This window comes from Strix aluco, chromosome W (assembly GCF_031877795.1).
Source record: "Strix aluco isolate bStrAlu1 chromosome W, bStrAlu1.hap1, whole genome shotgun sequence".
Classification (NCBI taxonomy): Eukaryota; Metazoa; Chordata; class Aves; order Strigiformes; family Strigidae; genus Strix; species Strix aluco.
This window is the reverse complement of record NC_133970.1, coordinates 1601608-1622081: the sequence shown is the minus strand read 5'-3', so window position 1 is coordinate 1622081 and position 20474 is coordinate 1601608. Positions and strand designations below refer to the sequence as shown.

General features: G+C 40.4%; 1 protein-coding gene across 2 annotated transcripts in view; it reads right to left on the bottom strand.

The window, feature by feature from the left end:
• Positions 1–20474, bottom strand: part of LOC141917853 (methyl-CpG-binding domain protein 2) — a 41556-nt gene that overhangs the window by 19711 nt on the left and 1371 nt on the right. For both annotated transcript variants that reach the window (XM_074811443.1, XM_074811444.1), the window contains exons 2-3: positions 8436–8595; positions 1610–1747 (exon numbers count right to left, since the gene is read on the bottom strand). In XM_074811443.1, the coding sequence (XP_074667544.1) occupies positions 1610–1747; positions 8436–8595 (298 nt within the window). The remainder of the gene's footprint in view (positions 1–1609; positions 1748–8435; positions 8596–20474) is intronic.

The following is a 20474-nucleotide window of genomic DNA, read 5'->3' as shown; positions in this document are numbered from 1 at the left end:
TGCACACCGAGCCAGCATTCCTTCCAAATAAAATGTGTGGATACAGAGTAAGAATAGTGTTTAAAGCGTCCTCTTCCAAAAATGCACTGTTGCAAGCAAGGAGAAAGGAGTTTGAAAAAGAATGCCGACACAGTGATCAACAGACGATGACTTCTTGAAGATCTTGCTGTAGCTTAATCCTCTAGAACCTATCGTAAAGAGGCAAAGATTTAACTTGGGTGGGTTTGAAAAGAGCCTGCTCTGCAAATCTCTACTGGATAGTCATTCTCAAAAGACAAGGGATGCGTTCCCAAAGATTTCAGTCACTACGTGTTTGAAGAAAAGAACCTGGAAGAAAGAAAACGGGGAGGAAAGGGGCAAGTGTGAAAGGGTTTGGAACCCATCAAGATACGAATTGCCAGACACCCGTTTCTCTTGCCACAAAGGAGCCACAACCTTCATATGCTTTGGGGATTATTACTGGCTCAACAGACATGACCAAAAGGAAATTCCTGACGCACAAAGTGTAGTAGCTCAAAAGGAAAACCCAAAGAATGTGAAGAGAATCAACAGACACATGCACTTATGCATCTTTTAGATCTGAATGGGATACACTTACATGGCCCCTGTTGAACTTCACGGGACCAACAGTGAGGTTAGCTGAGGCCTTCACATCTTGCTAAAAGACATCTCAACAAGATGATCCAATACGGCTCGATAGTTCTTCTTTTTCTTTCTCACCTGAATTCAGAGGATGCAGAGTCTAAATTCCTTATGTTACTTCTGACAAGAACAGCATTCAAGATGTTTGAAAGTGCAAAATTAGAGACAGCTGGAGTTTCAAAGGAAACGCTGTTAAAAGTTAGCGACACGGGAGGGTACAAAAATTTGAACATGCCTCTGCATTTTCTTCTCAGCCCTGCACTCCTAAGACAGAACAAGGTGTTTCAACTCGATGGCAGTAATTCTATGACTCAAAAAATACAAGGCAGACTTAAAAACAACACCTCAAACCCATCTAGGTTACATTATCTAGCCGACCGTTCGTTCGTTAACTAGATTCCTCTCAGCTCCCTCCTCCCCATAAAAAACAAAACCAAAAAAGGACTGTGTGAACAGGGGATCCATCGCTGATACAGAGAAAAGCAGCTGAAAAAGAACTTGTGTAAGATGAGTTTATGTTGCCGTGGTTGGTATTGCTAGTAGTGGTAGAGGGAAAAAGAGGGATTTAAAATACAATTTTTTATTGATTTTGCACCAAGTTCTTTTATATAAAGAGAGCTTACTTCTTGATGAGAACTGTGTATTTTACAGAAACTTCTATCAAGAAGCTGCACGTGAAAATTTTTTCACATTTGATGTCCAAATGCAACGGTACAGCACATTATCTGAATTTCAAGCAGAACGTGGCTATCAAATAGGAATGAAGTTTTGGACTAAAAAATATTAATCTCCAGCTGAACTGTTATTTCTGCATTTTTTAAAAAAACTGTATGTATTCCACACATTTCTATAAATAACCTTCAGGAGAGAAATTCTCATCTGTCGTTGAAGCACAGCTGAAACCAAGCACATTTTCACCCTGTTTCAACTTTCTGAGCAGTGACAATGGGAGTAGATTAATTCTTACCTGTCGCGGCTGCTCCGTCACTCGCTGTGGGTCAGATCGTACTTTGTTACTAGGGTGATTGGTAACTTTGGTGACTGGTTGTTTGAAAATTGATGCAGTTTGTCTAATTGGTAAAGTCGTATTTAAGTCTGGTTTTCCCTGTTAAAAAAAAAAAAAAAAAAGAAAAAAAAAGCGAATTAACAAAAATTATACACGAAAAGTACACAAATTAATGTTGGATTCAGCCTCTTCTGCTGATGTGCAAAAGAAGGAGTAAAGATTTCCCTTAACTAACCTTTGCAGTCATGCCTTTTAAAGAAAAAGTAACACTTAACTGGTTCCACACATTTTCACCTTCTCGGGAAGAATTAAACTGCTTGAAAGTCCATCTTTCCTTTTGTTAAAATATATATGTTAATTGTTCAAGTGACTTACTTTCTGAAAAGAGGCAGCTTCACGATCAGATGTCAAAAGGAAATCTCCAAAGCTTCAGGAAATTATGTTTGTAGCAAACAGTTTCTAGGGTTCCAAGTCTTAAAGAACAGCAACTTCCTACAGAACTTTGGTCACAAATTTCCTAAGCGATTCCTACATAGAACAATCCTTAATGAAGTGCAGCAATTTATTCTGGAAAGAAACTAAAACTATATCTACTTTAACAAGTTTTCTGACAAAGCTAGTTTTTATCAGGTTTGCGAACTGATTCCCAGGCATCAGATAAAATTTTATCAATACTATCTTGTCACACATCCAACCCTTAGGCCCTCGGGGAGAGTAGAGCCTGAACTCCTCTCCAACAACCCCAGAGTATTCAGGGTGGGGGAACAGAATTCTCCTGTATCCCCCAAGACTGATGAAGAAAGAAAAAGACAGATCATCACTAACACACCATCCCAGATTTTCTAAATCTCTACCCAAAAGCAGACGGCCAGTTCACAGTGCTGTGCCACCAGAACAGCACCTTACAGCTTTTTTATTTGTAATGCCATTTCCTCCAAAGCCTGAACACATCATTTCAGGCTTTTCTGCTCCTGCTTTTTGTCCAATATTTTCCTTAACAACTAAGATAATTCCTTTCTTTTTTCCTAAGGATACAAGGGTGTGACTGAGAAGACATGTCATTATATTGACACAAGAGAGACACTGAAAATAAATATCCCATGATACACATTTTCCCAGTGAACGTGTATCAGAAAGCAAAATTCACTATTTTGCAGGAGTTCTAAGCACTTCAAAACATTTAAACAGCCATATCCAGTTTCTGACAGAGAAAAATGGTGAAGCTTTTGCTTTTTAAACATTTACTGCTACTCATTCAAAAGGAAGAAAAATGAGTTATTACGTAATATTTCATATCTCAGGAGTTTTATAACTGGCTGTGAGATCGTAGCTCAAAAGTTACCCAATGAACATCAATTTTAGACTTCATCCAAGGACCATGCTAGAAGAGTTTTCCATTAAGATTTACATTGACTCCTAATTTTGTGAGAAAAAGCAATCTCTTGGGTTTAGAAGTGGAAATTAAATCCCAACCTTCAAATCCTCCATATATAGATTACAAAAGTTGACTTCATAAAAGAGGCTACGTCAAGAACCAAAAGCACAAGCTTGTTTGAAAATCATTCATTCCTAAACTGAACGCTCTGGAATTTCAGATGAAAGTTAGAATACTTTAGTCTGCAATGATCAGTATAAAAATTAAATTAAAAGTATGGTGAGAGGCTTAGGCCTATTAAGCAATAAGCGTTCTCTTCACTGCATGTGTCTCGGATTAAATTCTTATTTTAAAAAGTACAAATCCAGAGCTTTGCCAGAGCAATCTGACAGGGCAGTTCCTCCACCAGCCGAATGTCCTGTATTTTAGTGCTTCTCTTATTGCAACGTAGGTGGCTGATGAGAAGGGGAACGTGGAGTCATTCTTCTGATATGTGTGCAGCGCATAATCTAGAAACCAGCAATAAAGAGAATATCATCTCTGCACTCCACAGAAAGCAATTTTCATTATGAAGAGCATTCGGCAGGCAAGCCACTTAATCCCAAAATACATCCTTACACACTACAATGGTTCTTGGCTGCTGCTATCCAATGATTTGATTCATCTGTTGGGTGCAGGGAGAGGGAAGGGAGGAGCCGCTTCCTATAGCCTATAGCCTCTTCAGGATGACAAAGTGCTATTAGCTCCTTTCTGGCAAAAAAAAAAAAAAAAAAAAAAAAAAAAAGGAATTTCCCCACGCGATTCTAAGGAATGTAATTGATAGGAAGGAGCAACAGACTAACGCTTCACATTTATCCAGGCACCTCAACATAACCTAAATGAAGGGATAGTTTTAAAATTTCAGGCCTCAATTTTTCCTGCAGATGGTGAGGAAGGTGATTTATCCAGAGTCCTCTGCATATCCTTAGCCATTCAGCAGGACGACTCAATTCATACACTCATTTGTAAGTTTGGGGAATCCTTGCTTAACACTGATTTGCTCAGAGGAGTCAAAAGAGTTTTCCAGCCCAACAGAATAAAGACACTAGAACATACAGGTGAATTCTGAAAGAGTTCTAAAAACCTCTTATTTTCAGTGGAAACAATTCTGACCCTGGGTCTCTATTCTTACCACTCCCTTAAATATACCTTGTTATTTTATAGGTCCCCTTTCTTCATAATTTCCAGGTAACGCAGTTAACTCATTAAAATAAGGCTAAAACCCCAAATTCTAATGGAGGTTTTGCTCAGAAACTCAGGCACCTATCATTTCTAGTTTATAACCTTACAGCCAGAAACTACCCGCTCTCCACGTCCTGCGGTGTTATTGCTCCCAAATGGGAAAAGCAGCGTCTCTTCAGCCGTCTCCACCTTCCGCTCCGTCCCTAACACGTTCTTGATTCTTCTTGAACTGGGACCAAGGTCTCCACGGCCAGAGGAAACGGCAACAGAGCACGAGCACTTCTACCTGTTCACACTTAATAGTTTTAACCAACCCGAGAAATTACCATTCAATTAGCTCGGAAGTTAGAAGACCTTTTTATATAAAAGCAAAAGTGAGAATTTATGCTTCTAAAGAAATCTAGGAAGTAGTCTTCTAATGTTTCACCCAGGTAGTCCCAGACCACTAGAAAAATACTTTCAGATACTTTGGTCACTGCTTTTAACACGTGCTTTGCATGGTGAATACTGCTTATGGGCTCTGTTTCTTTTTTCCCCGCTGACGATGACAATAGTAAGTCTAATGTTAGACTTTTTCATCTATAATATATATTTTCATATATAATTAAAGCAACTCTGATTGAGCCCAGAATCACCAAGCAGAGCTAGACAGTAATTGCATGTATTTAAATTTGCACAAAGCGTTTTGACAATGAACTTTCCTCACACCCCGTAACTGAATTCACACCAGAACCTCGATAGACCTTGCCTATCCTACAAGCTTCGCATTCCCTGATCTTGTGACATCAAGTTCAAAGTCGTATTTGATGCTTTGAAGTCCATGCCCCCAGGGCATTCTGTGCAGTAGCATCAGTATTAGTGGTAAAATAGCTATTAAAACTGACAAACCCAACAATATTACAGAGCCATCTGCCATATGGGGGATAAATCCGGTTTAGCAAATATTTCTAGAGCAAAGGTCTTCGTTTCAAGTTCATGAAAAATATTTACAGGTTCCTTTTGGCCTGTAGCGTGACTTACAGAGAAGTTAAAAAATAAATCCGTTAAACTTAGAAAAAGAAAAAGGGAGATTTCTTCAGGCAGTGTGAGAAATTAAGGAAATTCAGCTGCATTAATGATACGGGTCCCAGAATTAAAGCGAAACCCTGATGAATTATAAACTATGCAGGAAATACAGGTTCAAGGACTAGATGCCTCACATCCCTTTTATCAAGGCTACACACTAGGAAACGGTCATTAGGATAAACTGTTTAAACTAAGAACAGATCAATTCCTAAGTACTGTAATTATAATCTTATTACTTTCCTGCTTTATTTCCTTTCTAATCACAGTCACATCTGGGCTTTCTGATCTCATCCTAAACAAACAGTCTCTCATTTGTGGCATTGAGTTCTGAACAACAGAAATAAATTCTTTAGTACAGAAACTTGCTAAGCTCACCCATCTCCAGCACCCGCAGATCTTCGGATGTACGGGGGGAAAAAAATTATCAGGCCTTACCGGGAAGCGACTGATATTCAGAGAAATTCTTTTTTCACAACAAATCGTAAGCCAGCCGTACCTAAGATTTATTCATGAGAAAGGAAGAGCTTCCAGTACAACCTAATAGAAATAAGTAACAAAGATCCCTACAACCAACACCTCTCCTGAAGAAAGCTCTTCTGAGCTTTCCAGATAGAAGACATTATCTATGTGTTTCAAATGGTCAGACCCAGATTACTTCATTTTAGATGGCAATTAAGCTCACAATATTCAGTTTTAGGCACTCCTACAAAACTTCAGCCTTCAGAAACACAGACGTAGTGGGGGCTTTCACACTGCTCGACCGCTATCACAAAACAACATCTCTTCCTACTCTGGGAACTATAGCAATGGATCAGCTAGCAGAAATATCAATGTTCCCTGCTTGGTTTTAATCATTACGAGTATTGTATGCTCCAACAATGGTTTCCAAAAGAATTTCAGCCCATTATCTTTCCAAAGACGTGTATTTCCAGAAGCATCGATGTGCCCTGGCTGTAAAAATGTTTTTAAAAACTCAGCAATGTACTTCCAGGCCTTTCAAATCCTTTAACCTAAGAAGTCACGTATAACCAGACAGCATGTTTATCCAGTACTCTCTTTTATGTTTTCTTTACAAAATAAAGAATTGATAAGCATATTTTATAAGCACAGCAGTATGCTGTATCTACCGGATTCATATTCAATTTATTCCTTATTTCATTGTCTCTTTAAAAGCACTTCAAATAAATAAAGTAACTTAATTTGCAAGCGAAATGGAAAAACGGGGACGCAAAAAACAATGGCAAGGTGAGTAGAGGTTGAAGCAAAACTCCTCCTGTGGCTCCACCGTAAACAAACCTATCAAATATATGTTTTTATTGCCAATACTGAAAGGGCAGTACGAATGCACAAGGCTAAGATTGGAGAGAAGTATTTTGCTAGAAGAATATTTCCGTGTCATTTCTGCCGTTGCACACGAACGTCACAAAATGGAGGGCATTCGGTAGCACAGTTCCATTTTAAGCCAGGTGGCATCAGCATGTCAACGCTGACATTGAGGCCTCATCTGCTAACGCTGAGAATCTCAAAAGTTAGAAGCAAGGCAAGCCAGCATTTCCATCCACCAGCTGCATAAACCTAACTGCCTAGACACGTCCCCGAAAGAAGACTCAAGTGTATTTTGATATTTCTTCTTGAAACAGAAGGGGAGCCAAAGAATTTAGAAACATTTGCGGTAAATTGTTTGTACAAAAACAAACACCCCATAAAATGTGAGCAAGTTTATACACAAACTTGCCTACGCAAGTCTGTCTCTTAGGGGCCCCCCCAGCAGCACAGCTGCAAGGACTAGAAGACAACCACAACCAACCTCTTCCAGTGGCTGTGGAAGAAAACATAAACTTCAGGAATAAGAGATCTCATTTTTAACTGTCACAGGAATACTACAGAAATTCTCAAAAGCTCAGGAGTTACAGATTCAGTCACTCTGAAATAATAAATGTTATTTACCTAAAAAGAAAAAAAAAAGCTTTTTTTTCTAATCTTGTATTTAACAGAGCTACTGTGAGCAACATTCAAGTAATTTAAGATCACAGGAATGCAAAGTGAGCACTCATCTGAATTTATATTATCCCAAATGTTGTAATTTCTGTTCATGCAAAAAGCCTACTGAAAACCTTTCCTTGGACTACCCCGAAGTGTGGTATTATTCGAAAGCCTCATGTCTGCGGGAAGAAAATATTAAATAAATTTGAACACATGCTTTAAATAAAAAGAAATCAGCATGAAATGTGAGGTTCACGCATTACGACCGGCAGATGACAAAAAACATCAGTGCACAAGACATCACTACAACTTGTTAGGTATTTTCACACACTACTTTAAGGGATGGAATCCTGAAGAATAAAATACTTAAAAAGATAACATTGCAGGTTGTTACAGAAATTCTTTCAAACCGTTGTATGAGGTTTCTAAAGTTTGCCCAGGAATATATTATCTGTGAGTCAGCTGAATTTACTTGTCATGTCCCTATGTGCTACAATCAGTTATTTCACTTCTGTATGCTTCAGCCTTTTGTTTTTAATCTACTATGCACAATTTCTTCAGTATTCAAAAGGATACACTGGTGTTCAAAAAGAAACAGACAGCAAGAGCACAATCAGATCAATTGAGAATGGAATCTTAAACCAGAAAAACACCTGGCCTTGTTAAGCTACCCAGCTGTACCCAGACATCCAGATTTGTACAGATAAATACATTTGCCTCAGAAAACAAGCTTCCTGGCACATATCGCACCCATTAAAAACGTGAACTATTTCATCTCAGAACAGGAAGATGAACATAGCAATTTGAAGCCTCGCACAGGAGAATCTCTCGGCGTCAACAGTCCTAATTTTTCCCATTGAGAAGAATATCATTCAGGTAGATGACTAGCACTGAGGTTTTTAGTCCCAAGCCAACTCCTGAGTTACTCAAACTTCTGATTTATACTTAACCTCACCTTGATATTTTCTTGGTAGTAGCAGAGTATTCCTTCTATTTATAAATTTACGGCTCTACCACTACTAAAAATTAAACATACATGTACATCCTAGAAGCGGACTGCTTTAAGCAGAAACGAAATTGCTAAATGAACTACAGGAAAGGAAATTCTTAGGATATCCTTAAACACAGTATTTACTAACAAACCTTATTTTGATTGAGAGAATCATTCCTTAGTCTCTGTTTGTTCTTCTGCAATTTACTGGGCATCATCTTTCCCGTTCTGAAGTCAAAACTGCTGAGATCAACAGTGTTTCCCAGGTATCTTGCCAACTGAGGCTTGCTTCTGAACTTCTTACCACTTGGACTAAAAAGAAGAAAACACTTTAGTATGTTTTGTTGTACAAGAGGATACAACCTTGTCTTCTTATAACAGGTTTTATACCTTGTTAAATAGCTAAAAAGTTTCCATTATCTTTATTCCATGTGGCACGTTCATTGGTTAGTGATGGCGTACCTGCCCAACCTCTGCAGTTCCGCGCCCAGCCTTTGCACAGGATTTAATTTCAGGCCGTTGGACTCTACGCTGAGCCTTGGGAAGCTGGGTTACCAGTACAGCTAAACCCAACTCCAGTCTAAGAACTAGAAACATCAGGCTGGTGGCCAAGCGCGGGACCCTCTCTGGGCAAATGTAAAGACCGTACGCTCGGTTTAAACTGATTGCCAGCTAAGGCCAGCCTAAGCCTCAACAGCAACCCGTCTCCGCTATGGAGTGGCAAGGTTTTAAGTGATGCGCAGAGCTCGGAGTGGAGGTGACACGCCGTCTCTTTGCCATTCGGTGGCTAAGACTTGGTGAGCAAAGCCAGGTAAGTCACTGAGCCACAAGCAAGCAAGCAGCAAGCGAGATGATGCGGAATATGAAACAGGTCCAAAGCTGCGATCGCGTATATAGACCCCACCACAACAAATGAAATCAGTCGTAGGGAAGTTATTTAAATCGCCTTCATCTGGAATTATTATTACCCCAAAGTCCCAGCTGATATTTTTGAGTAACATCAGCAAATACCCGATTTCCAGTTTTCCTAGGGAAGCGGTATGTCTACCAATCTCTACATCACAGACCTTTCCAGTGCCCTCTCTGCCCTAAATACACATTTAATCCAGCATTTTTTCAGACCTCACTGGGCATTCCTGTCGACTTACTAACCAGGCTGCGTGCCCTGCGTGCAAATCATCACTAATAAGCGCCTCAGTGACAAGAAGCTACTGTAAGGGACAACGGTGCTGCCCCTGGACTTAAAAACTCGGCAGAAAATCAAGTATCAAGAACTGCTGTGTAAAACTCAGACCTCAAGAGCAGTTTGTGATAAGCCTCTCAGTATAGACAGCTGTGAAAATGGCTAAAAACCCGTCATGTGAAGCCAACAGTCCCTTGGTCTAATGCAAATTTCTACCCAATGAAACAAGCCGAGTGTGAAAATCCTCCCGACTTCTGAAACCCAAATGGTTAACTGAACTCAGAATTTTCCACGCCACTTCCTTTCTGCAGAAAACTGCTGAAGATTTTTGTCTTCTTCACTTTTCCAAAGTGTTTTTTCTTTTTTTTTTTTAAAAAAAAAAAAAAAAAAACAAACTTAAAAACACCTTGAGGCAAGAACTTCCCCACAGAAGAGTATGTATTGAATTCTGGGAAAAATAGTTAATTAAGCCAAACCTTTTTCAAAGTCATTTAAATGAATCCAGATATATGGAAAGACATAATTAACAAGAGGTAAAGGGTGGGAGAAATAGACTTTAAAAAGATCACAATCTGAAGCTAACCTCCTCAAGGATGGGTGTGGGAGGGGAAAAAAAAAAAAAAAAACCACCACACATACGTACACCCCACCACAAAACTCTTTTCTACTTCTCATAAACCAAGAATTGAAGCTAAGCTATAAGCCAAACTAAACACACCACCAGTTTTATTTTAGATAGTGGAGATTAACACCCTGGCTTGTTAACAGGAGGAAAAATTCTGCGCTGAAGGTCAGAGACAGAGCGAGTCTCCTCTGGGGCAAGTAAGTTTGCTATTAAAATAATCTGACCCATTGTCTTTCATTCCTATTCAGGCATCTATAAGAAAAATTCAGGATAAAACCTTGGCAAGAATTGCTGGCTGCCTAGCTAAATGTCCGTTTCCTAACAGACTGGAAGGGCTGAATTTACTGAATAAAGCCCCCTGTTAAGAATTGCTTTCCCAGCTGCCCTGAGGAACATAAAACACTGAAGGAAAAGGAGGAAACAATAAGCCAAGCCTGAAGTTGGTGTCAATATTCTCTGTTCCAGACACCTTTTTTCTAATTCAAACCTGTATACACTCGGTCATGTTAGCCCATAGTGAAGTAACTGCTAAACAGATGTAGAAATTTGACATCCTACAGCTTCTATTATATCCTAATTTTGGTATCAAAAATGAAACGTGCTATTTTTCATTTTTTCCCATATCACCACCTCCTATAGTTTTGTAAGAAGCTAACAGGCTGGGTCATCAAGACAGGACTCTTTTTACTAGCTCTCCTCTTCAGGTTCCTTGGAGAGAAATGCTTCATGTACACCTCAAAAGAATCCAAAATTCCAGCAGCGAGCAGTTATCAGCTTAGCTTCGCTAAAAATCCCTCCTGTAGAACTCCAAAACCAGATTCCACAAGTAAAAGCAAATTTTATAAACGCATCCAACAGTCTTAAATTCTATTATGTACACAACTAATATTTTGGAGGTCTTGTTTGTTTGTTTTGTTCGGTAATCCAAAAGCAAACCAAAGCATATGATCCAATATTCCATCTGCGTGGATCATCGGTAGGGCTGGGATTAAAGGTATTAAATCCACAGCACAAAATCTACCATGTAAGCTAACGGTGAAACTCTTAGCAGGGACAGCCTGCAGTCCATTAGCAAAATATTGAGTTTCGCCTTAATTTCAGCATTTTTGTGCCGAGATTGGAAAATTTAAAAATATAGACGCTAAAAAAGAATCCAAAACAAAGAAGAAGCAACTGAAAATAGGCTTTTTTTTTTTTTTTTACTAAAAAGCGTTTGGCATTCTGTCCCATAGTTTTTGCTTCCACACTTTCCCACACTGGCGTGAAGGACGATAGACTCGCTCTATCTGTCCTTGACCTGACATGCCAAGAGCAACCAAAAAAGGCAGGCGGGGAGGAATCCGTCCGCCTTAGCTTTGGTTGCCACTTCAGTCAAGTACTTATTCTGCACTTTTTGGACATTTCCCTTATTCCACCACTCGTTCTCATCATCCTACTCCCACTATATTCACATTGTCAGGGCATCTTTCCCTTCCACGTGATGGACCACTCGTCTGCCCTCTCTCATAAAAACAAAACAAAAAAAAAATTGGTTTTCTTGGTCCTTAAGTGCATAGCTGTCTATTCCTTATTATTTTCAGCATAATCATGGCCTTAGCTTCGAAGTCATTCGATTTCTCCGGATTATTTTCTGATTCTCACTTGTTCTGATGAAACTTGCTCACGCTACGTACGGAGCACGCAACACTTGCGCATCCAAGTTAACAGATATTAATACCAGATCGGTGCCAAGACCATCATCCATGCTACTCCATTAGGAAGTTACAACCACCAAGAAGCCCTTGTTTTATCATAACTTGCTATTGTCTCCTCTTACTCATTTTACAAAATCTCCACACCTCAATCATTTTACAAAACCAGTAGTATTTCCCATTCTCCAGCGTCAACGCAATCTAACGACACACAACTGGAAGTGAAGCTCACTGAGGTCCAACAGACTGAGCAGCATTCCTTCTGCTTACTTCAGAACACTTATTTTGGCCCAAACTCTACAATCTAGTGAATTCTGCTAGGAAACTAGATTTCATTTGCTTCCATTTTCCACACAAGCCCCTATCCATAATTGTTCTTCATTTCAGAGTTTCAACAAGTTCATACGATGACAAAATACTGGAGAAGGTAGATGCTCTGTAAGCCTCTGGTTCAACCTCAAAATTCCCACTGGCCTTCCACTCAGCCTCAAGGCTGCAATTTTTTCTACTACTGTCCAGACTCATAATTCTCAGTAAAAAAAATGTTTAGCAAGACAAAAAAAAAACATTAGCAAGACATTTTGGCTTACAATTTCATACATCAGACCTTCCTCCTGTTCTATGAGGGATACATGATGCTGGAAGGATTTTGAATAAACTCAAACCTTTATTTCCACCCCACCTGTATTAGTTTTCACACAGATTCATTTTCTGACTACCAGGCCTGTAGCTGTTTCCATTTTCTACTCTGAAAGTGTCAAACCACTAAAGTCATGCCTTAATTTCTGAATCATTCCCAGATTATTTCCAATTTCTAACCTGCTCCTGCTGCAAAGCTTTCTCGTACCTGCAGAGAAAGCTCCATGAGGTAAAAGTCAAATAAAAGACCTTTTTGCAGAGGCTTTATTTGAACATCTATTAAATAATTAGCGTGCACTAATGGAAAAGAGTGAGGTTATACAACCTATTTAACCAGTATGTCTACATAAAAGCCTTCTGCTGACACATCTTGGTTCAAACTAAGAACCAGTATGTTCTTTTTTTTTTTTTTTTCTAAAAGCGTTAAAACCAAGTTTAAGTTCAAACCTACCAAGTTTAAGTTCAAACCTAGTTTTCAGTAGGAAAGAAAGGCAGAAGGAGAGGTATGAAGCTTTCTTCTCTCTGAGAAGGCACTCTGGATGATACTCCAGAACTATCAGGAGTCAAACTGAAAGGGATGTTGAAGAAAGCTCAGACTTCGAAGTCAGATTTTTAAACCACGTCGCGCTGAGTTGACACGCTCTAAAATTTCAACCGCTACAAGAGTCAGAGCACGGACCACCACATTATTTTAGGGAAACATCACGCAGATATGGGAGAAACCAGTAAAATTTGCCCTCATTCACATGTTCTGCACATTCATTAATTTGACACTGACTTCTTTCATGCGACAAGAAGCGAGTGAAAGCGTTCTTTCAGCGGGCTGTGACACAGCGGAGCCTCTGGTCTGACTAAACTGCAGCGTGACCCAACACTGAGACAATTTAGAATTGCAGGATCAACGTGGGATTACACGGGAGTATCTCCACGTAGATCTTCAACGATACATCGCTGTAAAATTGTTATTTTTATAAGCATTAACAAAATATTTACAAATATTTAGCCTTACCTAAAGACAGTTAACTTTCTACAGCTTTTTAAAAAAATTTGTTCAATTAGATTTTCCAAATATTCAGTGCACCTGAGAGACTTAATTCTACCACAGTTGACGTGCGTATCAGCACTTAAACTTTATCCCGTCAAATTAAAACACCCTACAACGTTTTTCGACATAACCAATTAACAAAAACCAGCACACCTCAAAAGAGGTGACGTGCAACAACATCTGAAAACTATTATTTCAGTGACATTATCAAGGCTGAAATCACTTTATACAAGATTAAATGAAGAACACAACCCTTCACCTCCAGCTACACGCTTGTGCAGATTCACATACTATACAAATTGAAGTTCTTAGTGGGCTGAAGGTGATTATGTTATATAATGAGATTGCAAGGAACTTTATTAATGAAGACACTTTTCAGATGTTTCCTGTGAAGCGGTAGAGCCAGCTAATTAACGTACAAGGAAGTTACCTTGAATTTTATCGTACAGCAAAACCTACTCTGGCCCCCTTCCCCAGTTCAAAACGTGCAGCAGGTTTACAGACGAGATAGTAACGTGGCTTATTAAAACAATAATCTTGCTGGCAGACATTTCTGGGTTTGGTTGCTTTCAAAAAAATTTTGGCAAACAGCCTTTTTTTTTTTTTATTTATTTTTTTTATTTTGAGCTTTTGCTTGCTGGTCCTCCCCATCAAACAGATTTTGGAGGAAAATGGAGGAAACACAAGCTAGATGCTTCAACTGCAGATGATAACGGGGAGAAGACTCTGTCTTCTCCGAGTTTCAAAGGTCTTGCTTTTCAAAGCTTCACGGTTTTGCAGCAGTGGCTAAAATGCTACGAAACCAAAGAAAGAGATGGTGTGGTTTCATGGCTATTAAAAGTACAATTCACGCCCCTAATTTAGTATTTACACCCTCTACTACAGCACTGCAGGGTCAGTCTAAACAAATCAGGCACCCAGCCCAAGGTGGCCAATGGTTGCACGGTTCCTGTTTCCTCAGGATCCCGTCTGGAAGGCTGTGGGCTGACCTAGAGCTGTGCCCAACAGCCACACACCAACGGAGAGGCAGAAAAACGCCAAACACTTTTGAAAAGGCAATTCAGATGAAAAACAAACTTAATTTGGCTACCTAACAGAGGTGGAGCAAGGTAGAGGTATTTCTACCAATCGTTCCCCTCCACAGGTTGGGAATGAAGCCCAGGAGAGTAAGGAGATTGAAAATATATCCGAGCATTTCACAGTGTCATAGTAAATAAGACCACAGAAATCCCACAATAAAATTAGTTGTTTGATCTTACGTTCAAGGGAACCTAATATTGGACAGCTGCTGACTAAAGCCTCCTACATAGCTGACCTCTAAGGGCGACAGATTTGTTCTACCAGGATATCAAAACTGCTCTGCAATTGTTTGGAGATCTTTTTCCTCAAAGATTTGTTTGCAAATACTCAAACATACAATCCAAGACATTCAAAGATTCGGTAAAGTCACTACATGAATGGCGTAACATCATACATTTTCATGCCTTCAGCATTATCTCATTTCGCTTGCGACAAAAGTATATTTTTGACACAATAGGATGTATAGTTTATCCCATCACACTAAATCACCAACAGCAACTGACACCACTAAACTGTAAAGGGTTCATTTCTAGATTGTTATTTAATCTTCTATTTATGGAAATATTTTGAACTAATTTATCAGAATCTATTTCTGCTTCCTAAACAACCCGATGAGCTCCTCTGCTGGGACAGAAGAGTGATTCATCGTGCCCTCATAAAATGAAGTCAGAGTTACCACTATGACTTAGTAATAATCATTATTATCACTCAGTACAGGGATTAATTCACCCTATAAAGAAAATAAATTTATTTTACATACTAAGAGCCTATTAGGCAGCATGGTCCAACCAGCATTCCCGATGCTGCCCCAAACTTAAGTAGGGGAAATTGCATTTTCAGAGATCAACGTGAGTAACTGAGCCATGGAAATACAAAATACTGCCTGTTCCACTTCGACTTTTTTTTTTTTTTACATTCTCCTTCCAACAGGCAAAACAAAAGGCAGCCAAAATATTCAAACTAAAACCTAAAGATGATCAAGAGAAAGCCTACTCAAGAAAACTTGAGCTAACTTGTTTGTTATTATCATTGGCCTTGTGTTGGTTTTCATTTCAGTTTAAAAAAGCAGTGCAGATATGAGCAGTGACGGAGAAAAGATGCAGACTTCCAGAAGAGGGGAGAAGAACAAGACGGCAACTGAAAATTCTCCTCGATGAAGGCCAGCCCCTAAGTGGGGGCATCGTGGAAAAAAAGATACAATAGGGGAAGCACTAAGAAATTAGCAAGTCGCTAAAGGCAATTTTTTTTCTTGCACGGAAGGTGAAGTACATTCTCAAAATTTAGACCTCACTATTAGGACTTGTTCTATGCTCTAATTACCTTTGGAAATAATAAAAAAAAAAAAAAAAAAAAGCCTGTGTATAATTGAGCATCACTCAGGAAGTCATGACTTGCTCGCTTTTAAAGGCAAAGGTAAAGGTCTCCCTAAAAAAAAAAAAAAGAAAGAAAAAGGCAAAAAAAGATTAAACCAGTCCTACTGTCACTGGAAACTCTCTGGTGTTTATCTTACTGTCAAACCACAAAACAAACTTCAAAGGGATGTCTGTTTGCCCCATGGGTACACCTATACTGGAAAAGCTTTTGTAGTTAAACTTAACAGTCTATTAGAATCCACTGCAAGCGGAGTTAAGTACTTGGCTTTTTTAATCATGACTAGGAAAAGAGTAGAGAAGTTCTCGCTTGTTTTTTTTCCCACGAAGAACAAATGCATCAAACCAGCATATTAACTTGCTGCTGCTGTGAAAGAAGTAATTTCACGCCAGAGTTTAAGAAACATTTTTCAACAGGTAAACGCTCTAGGGGGTTATATACACTAAAGGGATTTTACCACCAAAGAGAAGGGGTAAAGAAAACAGAAGCTGAGATACCCATGTTCAAAGTTCCCACTTCACTCAGACTTTTGCAGGATTTTGGAAGCACGACTGAGCCTTTTGGCAGGCCAGCAGCACCCCCTACCTCATAGTACACTGAATAAATAATACTTTAAAAAAAAAATAAATATGGCAATTTACTACAGTATTAGGCCTTGCACAAATAGGAGAGTCACTGAAAAATGCTCTTGGTGTAGGTACAGCTTCTCAGAGAACTTTGATTACAGTTAAGATAACAACAGTTATGACAAATTGGAAATATGGTTCGTACAAGCACGGCAGCGTGATTTAAAAGAAAAATCAGATGTATGGCCTTAAATGTAATATCCTGTCTGTAGACAAAGGGAAAGAATACTCTCAGATTATCACTCTGCAGATACGGGGAGGACATTATAAAGGATTTTGCTACAAAGAGAGACAAGCTGTTCCCAAAGAGGACTTCTTATTCTCGAGGATCAACAAAAACTGCCTTTCAGCTCGCTTTTGCTGTAAGCCGAGCGCTCGCTTTATACTATGGACAAGATGGTCACTAGGAGAATTCCGACCTCCTTTAAACTCGAAAAGATGACGTATATTCCTGGAGGTTGCTACGTATCTCTGATTCACACAACACCGTTTTGCCTCGTAATCTTCTTCTTGCCTTAAATCCGCATCCCTGTGGCTGTGGATATTCCCCGCTCTCGCGCCAGAGCGGCCGTACGCGCTACGACACGCGCTCGAGCCCCGTCTCACGGCCGACCTGCCAGGAAGACACCTGATGTGTGGATTCAAGTCTAAACCCAGCATTTAGTCCCAGAACGCTGCGCTGGTTTTGCATTTGTCCTACATTCAGTAGGGTGATTTTTTTAACACACTATTCCCCAGATCGAATAAGTTTGTATTATTAAATATAGTCACTCGCTCCTCCCTCAAACTCAGCTCCTGAAGAATTAAGATTTTTCTCCATCACCATTAACAAGGATTAGGCCTCTGGTGTCACCTGCACAAGCCCAGGATCCTCAAACCAAAACACACGTGGAAATCTATTTCTTCGGACTGCTTGGATAAAATTAAGCAACTGGAAGTTTAAGCAAATTATTCCAAAGACGTACAAACTTAAAATGCAATGGCGTTGTCCTAAAGTTGCCAAAAAAGCGTGGTATTACTCTCCAAGAGGTCATGCCAAGTCCTGCCTGTGCAGGCTTTTGGGGAATACTAGTCTGTGTAAGGCACACAAACCCAAACCCACTTAGTACTCAGCGACATATTTTAACAATGTAGCATTTATTAACACTCTTTTTTTTTTTTTTTTTGCTAACAGAACTACAGTGACATATCTCTTTTGAATGCTGTTGGCCTGCTCTACTTACTGGATCAAAACAGATTTTCATTTGTTTTAAATATAGCAGTGCTGAAATCTGCCTCATAGCTATAACAGAATGAAAAGAAGGAAAAAAAAAAAAAAAAAGGATAAATTTCCTACGCCAGTCCTGCCTGCAGCCATAAAAACATTTTTTTATTTGTTTCACTTTGGTTGTGCAGAAGTAGTCCTGTTACTGAACAGAAGTTATTTCTCCAGACATAAACGACTACTTATTTTTCCAAACCTGTAATCTGTAGTGAAATCAGCAAACTCTAAGCGATGAGTTGCCTGGTAAGTTTTTAGTTTCAATTTTGCGGTTGTTTGGCAGAAGATCTGCATCACTGCTAACCATGCTGGAAGGCATCCTAAAATTTGAAACATTTATTCCTACCACTTTCCCACATTAAAAAGACAGAATTTCAGAGGCAGCGATGAGCAGATTACAGTCTTGCATCTTCGACAAAAAAAATGCGTTCAAGAGTTTCTCGACAGGGTTTTAGGCCACAGCAGCGGCAAAATCTGAAGGGTGAAGGCTCGGATCATTACACAGAACCTCAAAAGCTGTGTCTTGATCTAGTCCAGTATTTGTAAAGTATTTCCACCACACCCCTTTTAATAGCTTTTTTATGATAATCACGGATGTATGTGAAGAGGGGCAAAGGCATCCCACCAGAAACTACTGGAAGTGGTTTACTTTACCCGAGCAACTGGTTCACATCTTCCTAAAGCGTGACATGTTAAAATACCATAAAGCAGCCCCGAAATGAGCAAGTTTCAAAATGCAAATAAGGTAGATTTCAACATGTATTAATCTTGCAAGAGTTGTTCGTAATTACTATTATTATTTAGACCATCGCAGTAAATGAAGCTTTGTCCAAGCCCTTTGTTTTGCTTTTTCTAGCCTTAAGAAATCATAAAAACATAAACCTCAGGTTTTTAGTCAGCTAACTAAGGTGCCTTAATGAACTTAATGAAGTTACATATTATTCTTTGCAAAGCAAAAACTAAAATGTGGAAATACTAGAACTTACAGCATTTTCCCCAGGTCTCCATAGTTTAATTAAGGATCTGTAATACATAAAACTCTGACACCCCTACATGTGGCTCAACTCAAGTGTTTTTAAAACGAGGTCATTCTGAGCAAACAGCTGAAGTTACTTGGGCCTTCTACATTAAATATATTCCAACACAGTCAGCAGTGACTGTCTGGCTTGAGAAAAGTCTGGCATTTAATTCTGGAAAGAATAATCCTACGCAGAAATGTTGAGTTTAGCAATCTGCAGAAAAACCAGGACCCATCCAGAAAACAGGATTCAGACCGTAGGTGCAATCGTTCAGACAGGCTTCACGAGGCAGCGCCGCAGAAAGGCAAGGCAGATGCAGAGAGCTAGACAGCGATGCCAGATGCTACCCAATCATCTGCCACAATATTAGCATACGGTTGGGAGCGCAAGTCAGACAAAGGCGGTAAGACAAAACCAGAACTCGTCCAAAATAAAGTTTTCAACCGGCTCCCCGGAAAAAGCTCAGGAAAAATGACCGTTCCTCCTCCACAACTAGCGATCCTTTTGTCAGGCGTTGCGTTTTCTTTAGCAGCAACATGTGATGGGTCAAATGATTCAGCGCTGACAAAAACGGACTTTTCCATGAGCCGGGATCTGAGAGGGAGCGAGCGCGACTTCGCGCTCCTCCGGCTGGGCAGCGGAAAGACCGAGTCCATTTGCTGCGACAAAAGGAGCCCGCGAGGCCCGCTCGGAAACGGCCACGGCAGGGAGAGGTTTCAGGTGTGGTTCATCAGATGCGCAGGGAGCTATAAATAGAGGTGCTGTGGGGAAGAGGTTAAGCCTTTGCAGAAGACAGCTTCCTCTGCTGTGCAGCAGGCTGGACTTACAGAAGCGTGGCCTAAGAGCAAGACTTCAGAATTTATTTCATTTCTGCCTTGAGAAAAGAACTATCTTTTCAGTTTCGGAAAGCAAGCGGGAGGGTGAGACAAAATTAGGTTGCTGTTGCTTCTCTTGGTTTTACTATAGCCCGTGCAGTAATAACGAGAACATTTAGCAGTGGCAAGACTTCTCCAATTTTCACATGCTCTTAACTTTGCTAAAATTTCAACTCTTGTTACTAATGGTAAGCTTCCTAATTAATTTAGTTGGGGGGGGGGGGTGTGTGTGTGCATCCCCTGCCAATGCTCTATTTTGGTAGGACACCTTGGGTACGGATGATGGCAAGTCTTAGTTTAAAGGCAGGGGGATGTTCTCTTTAGGCTGAGCTGAAAAGCTAGGCTTGGGAGGGCTGTCACAGGCCAGCGTGCAGCAGCGCTAGCACTCCTCTCCCAAAGGAAAACCAGGCTGAAGGGCTCCTTACAAGCCCGGTGGGCTCCCCCGGTCATCAGCCCCGCAGTCAGCCCTGGGCTGGAAGTTGCCTGGTTGTGGCCAGGAACCGTGGAGCACCACAGCGGGAGCTGGGGGCACAGCTGCCATGGCGGGAGGGGACCAGCCTCACCCCCCTGACAGGAGCCATGGCGGGAGGGGACCGGTCTCACCCCCCTGACAGGAGCCATGGCGGGAGGGGACCGGCCTCACCCCCCTGACAGGAGCCATGGCGGGAGGGGACCGGCCTCACCCCCCTGACAGGAGCCATGGCGGGAGGGGACCGGCCTCACCCCCCTGACAGGAACCATGGCGGGAGGGGACAGGGCTCACCCCCCTGACAGGA